Genomic DNA, 4,987 nt, shown 5'->3' with positions numbered 1-4,987 from the left:
CTTGATAGCTGATGTTTTGAAATAAAGATTTTGAGAATGATTTATCTAGAGATTTTTATGCTTAATTTGGAAGTTTTGTTTTGATTATGTTAATGGTTGATGTAGGATTTTTTGGTAAATGACGATTAAGGGATTTTTATGCACTTGAGATTTTAAATGTTAAATTAATATTTAGATTTTGGAAATGTTGGGTTTTGATATTGCAAGTTACGAAAAAAAATTAGTAAGATTTTAAAGATAAAAATTAGTGGACGTTTCATTAACTTATTCCATTTCAATTTCTAAAATAGTCTGATGATCATATGAAAGAGAATTAGCTTGCATATGCTCTCTAAGTTCGGTAAAACGAGCAGCAAGTTCAGATTGTTCACTTAAGGTGTCGACTTCATTTTCAGAGGTGAGTACCAGAGCAGTAGACAAAGCAATAATGGGTTCTAGTTATGTGGGAACTAGAACAATAGCAGTACAAAATATTTCCCTCATTTCTTGTTGATGTTAAGAAGAGGACATTTTAAGATTAGGAAGTGTAAATACTTGGACTTTTGAGAGGCGTTCAGCAACAACATCAACATTGGGATCGAAAATTGTGGTATTGAGTGAGACAATAGGCGGAACAACAACAGATATCAGATAATCAACAACAGAGCAAGGAGCAACAAGAGTGAATTATGTGGCAACTTAATTCTTGAACATTATAATCAATCATTTCTTCTACTACGGAGAAATACTTGACAGAAACAACTGAAGAAGAGTGCTGAATAGTAGCAATATGGATTGGAGCTGAAGAGTGTGCAGGAATACTATACTCTTCATACCTAGGAAGGATACTAGTTCTTTCCTCTACTGGCTTAACCCTGAAGGGTTATGAAATTCCAACAACAACATCTTCACTTAAATCATTCTCAATTACTGTAACTGCCATTTCTAAAGTCTTGAGAACAGAAAAAAGATGATTAATCACTGCTTGATCATGAAAGACAGTTGGCAGTTTGAGTTTTTGAGTTATTTTTCAAATATGAGTCAGTTCTTTGAGGAACTGATCTCGAAATCTTAAATATCAATATTAATCAATTAACTAAAATTAGTTCGGAAATAAACCGAGAGATACATTTGAATATTTTGGCTTGGATAATGTAAAAACTTAAGGTTTGAAAGATAGTTACGAAATAGTAAATAAGAAAAATGAACACAAGGATTTTTCTAGATGTTCGGAAACTTCAAATGCTTCTACATCATCTCTTCTATCTCAAGGCTATATTTTTACTAAAAGACTATGATTAATACAACAAGATGTAATAACTCACTTTAATTTGGACTTACACACTGTCAAATTGAAGCTTTTAGCTTCTCTTAAACTTATCATTTAATAACTGAAGTAATTTAAACACACTAGCACAACTTATCTCAAAAGATCAAATATAATAGTGCAGTGTGCTAATTGAATTGCTCAAATAGTAGTCTGATTGCTACGAATAAATCAATGAAGTGTGAGTTTGAATTTGCGATTTGCAAACTAGATGTAAGCTTTAACATGAATCACAACTGATTTGATAACTGAGTGTTCTTGAGTAGTTATGTAACTGATATTATCTTGAAAATCGCGACTCTCTCACAACTGAACTCATTAGCTATTTATAGGGGCTTTGATTCCCACGATAACATTAAATGCATTTAAGAATAGTATTCATTGAATCATCCTTTTGTCTATGTAGACATTCCTCTGACAATAATACGAGGTATCAGACTGCTGCACGTAGACTGATTTTCTCAAGTACGGAATTTCAGTTTGTCGGCTAGAATTCAAAATACAACTGATGACGTGACCAACTGATTAGAAGTCAAACTGGTCGATTGATCAATTAAGCTGGTCTATATCTGGTAATCAGTACTAATTGATGTCCTTTCAGTTTGAAAGATCTGTTAGCTTCAGTTTGAATATTTCAGTTTTGATATACTAGTTCTACGAATATCACGTTCAGTTATGATCTTTAGTTCTGTATCGATCAGTTTGTCAATCTCTGAATCTTTTCTATCCATCAATTTTGAGACTTAACGATGGTTTTGAGAACTTTAGTTTATTAATTTCAGTTCTACTTACTCTATTTCAGTTTGGTCTTCTTCAGTTCTATGATCAGTTTTGTGCTTTCAGTTCTGTCACTTTTCAGTTATGGTCTTCAGTTTGGTTACTGGTTAGTTTGTCAAACTCCAAATCTTATAATTTTCCAACAAGAGGGTTGTTCAGTGCATCATCATATGATCGCATATCTATATGAATGGACATCTCAATTTCTTTGCTAATGAAACATGAAGTTTACATCGCAGATGCTAGTCTCAAACTCAAGCGACTTTTATTCTTATTTGATACGGTTGATTCGACTAGGAAATTGTTTAAAATATACAGTACACTTTCTAATGAGTTTCATGATCTTACGTTGAGAGGCAGACCCATGTTACATATTGTATATTCAAGAACTTTATCTATGCAGCTTGCATGAGTATATAAATAAAACATGATGTCATAATTGAATAAAATCGTAAAATATTATTAAAATAAAGATTGTTTTACATTATAGTAGATAAAAACTTAAGCCACAAGTTGATTCGCTGGACACCTATTCTAACATTTGATTTATAAAATTTTCATTTTGGTTATTTATATTTGTTTTTTTTTTTTATGTTTTTTGTCAAATTTTAAATTTAGTCTTATATCTTTCAATAACAATTATGATCATTTTTTGGAGTGTTGGTATAATAATACACAAACCAGTGTCAACTGTCATGTAGCGTATCAACTAGGGATGTCAATGGGTCCGGATTTTACCCAGACCCGCAATGGACCCGCCTGTATGGGGTGGGTTTGGGCATACTAAATGGGTCATGGGGCGGGTCTCGGTCTAATTTTTCAGACCCGTCCGGATATGAGGCTTGTCATGGGTCCTATAAAACCCGCCCCATATAAGTGGATATAAATAGTCTAGGGTTTTATTTTTATTAATTTTCATTTTTTTAGTAGCTCACATCAACCATAACGGTCTTAGTTATTTATATGTCAACTGTTGCATTTAAATCTACTTTTAGCAATAGTGGAAGAATAGTTGGTTCTCATCTTTGTAGACTTAATCCAACGACTTTGGAGGCATTGATGTGCACACGAAAATGGTTGTGAGGTGAGGTGAAAGGTAAATAAATCACATTTTTATTTTGTTATTGTACTTTCATTTTAATTTTTTTTTACTGTACTTTCTCTTTTTAAATTACATTTTTTTACAATTTGAAATTACAGTTTTATTTTTTCAATATACTTTATCTATTTAATTTTGTAGTTAATTTTTCAAGTAGTTCACCAACTTGTACCACCATTCTTGATGAAGAGGAAAATGATCCCGAAGAACGTGTCTGAAATATTGCATACTCGCTGATTTTATATTGATCTGTTTAAATTATGTTATGACTTATTTTTGGGGATGTCAAGATTTTTTTGGAGTGCTAGTAAATCTTTTTTTATGCAATTCTTTATGTCGTGAAAATACTTTGTTTGTTATTATTAAGTGTGGTCGAAGACATGAATTAATTTTCCACAATGTTGTGTTTAGAGGCTTGTCTGTTTTTTAATTCAGTCATGTGAGAAGAAAGATTACTTTTTTATTTTAAAAAAATTCGGGTCTCGCGGGGTTCACGGGTCTACCCGGCCCCGTTTCGTATTCGAGGTGGGGTGGGTACGAAGAATATTTAACCAGGGTGGGGCGGGTAATGGGTCAAAGTTTTTTTCATGGGGAGTGTCTTGGGTTTAGCCAAACCCGTCCCATACCCGCCCCATTGACATCTATAGTATCAACACCATATTGAAAAATAAATTAAATTGAAAAAAGGGGTAAAATATTAAAATGTTATATTATAAAATCATATATATATATATATATAAAAGATGACTGAAATTTCGATTTTCTAGGGTCAAACATCAAAATCCGTTTATTTAGCGCCTTTCTAATAACAAAGACGCCAACAGAAAATGAGTAGCGAAGATCTTGAAGCTGCAAACGGTGGTTTTGGTTCCTATGTACTCAAGCTCTTCGCTCTGCTCCACCTCAACTCCACCGAAAACTCCACAAGCTCCGCCGCCGCCGTCCGGACTCCTTTTTCCTCAGCTGCACTCTCCAAGAAGAGAAGATCGTACTCCTTACCTTACTTCAGAAGATCCGTCTCCAAAAGAGCCAATCTCCATAGCTCCGCCGACATAAACCGCCCTCTTTCTCTCACTCCGCCATCGCCACCACCTCTTCAGGATCCCTCCATTGCTGAAACATTAACCAACGTTTCCGATTCTTCAAAACCACAGTTCTTGAAATCGCCGTCACCGGAGAATTCCAAGAACAGCGACATCTCATTGTTTACCCCTTCGCCGCCGCTTCCGCGGCCACTCCCCCACTCACTATCTGGCCCTATTTCTTCTGAAACTCATCAGCAGGCGGCAGCCCAAGCTGTGCCGCCTCCCCAGCGCCTTTCAACATCTGACCCCATTACACCAGAACGTTATCAGGCGGCGGCCGCCGCTAATACTCCGCTACAATCTCCTGCTGCCACAAGAACCCTTTCAATATTCCCCAGTTCTGATCAAGATTCCAAGGTAACTGTAAAGATTTCATCTTTCCACACAAAATTTCACGTGTTCGTATCTTTTTTCAATATTTCAAAAATTATTGAATTTAATGTTAGTAAAAAATAATTTTATATTACAATTCTCATTATTAATTCTAGCTTTCATTATAAATATTGAGTCCCCTCAATTCTATATTTGGTACAGGATGAATATGGAAAGGAGTCAGTGTGGATTGAGCAGATAGGTGGGGGAGGAGGTTTGATCATTCACTTCAAATGTCCCTGTGGAGAAGACTATGAAATCCTTCTATCCGGAAACTCTTGTTATTACAAATTAATGTAGTAATAATCCAGTCCGATCGAGCCATCGATGACCTTGATCAACTTGTTC

The 4,987-nt window shown here is 34.8% G+C and overlaps 1 protein-coding gene across 1 annotated transcript; it reads left to right on the top strand.

Annotated features, from left to right (window-relative positions):
* The first annotated feature begins 3,981 nt into the window (after nt 1-3,981).
* On the top strand, nt 3,982-4,987 carry LOC140960804 (uncharacterized). The gene is made up of 2 exons (XM_073419085.1): nt 3,982-4,624; nt 4,802-4,987. The coding sequence occupies exons 1-2, from the start codon at nt 4,010-4,012 to the stop codon at nt 4,937-4,939; spliced, it is 753 nt and encodes a 250-aa protein (XP_073275186.1). The 5' UTR covers nt 3,982-4,009; the 3' UTR covers nt 4,940-4,987.

The sequence above is a fragment of the Primulina huaijiensis genome, chromosome 16 (genome assembly GCF_012295235.1).
Source record: "Primulina huaijiensis isolate GDHJ02 chromosome 16, ASM1229523v2, whole genome shotgun sequence".
In the NCBI taxonomy this organism is placed as follows: domain Eukaryota; kingdom Viridiplantae; phylum Streptophyta; class Magnoliopsida; order Lamiales; family Gesneriaceae; genus Primulina; species Primulina huaijiensis.
Note: the sequence above shows the minus strand (reverse complement) of the source record. Positions and strands in the feature narration are given on the sequence as shown.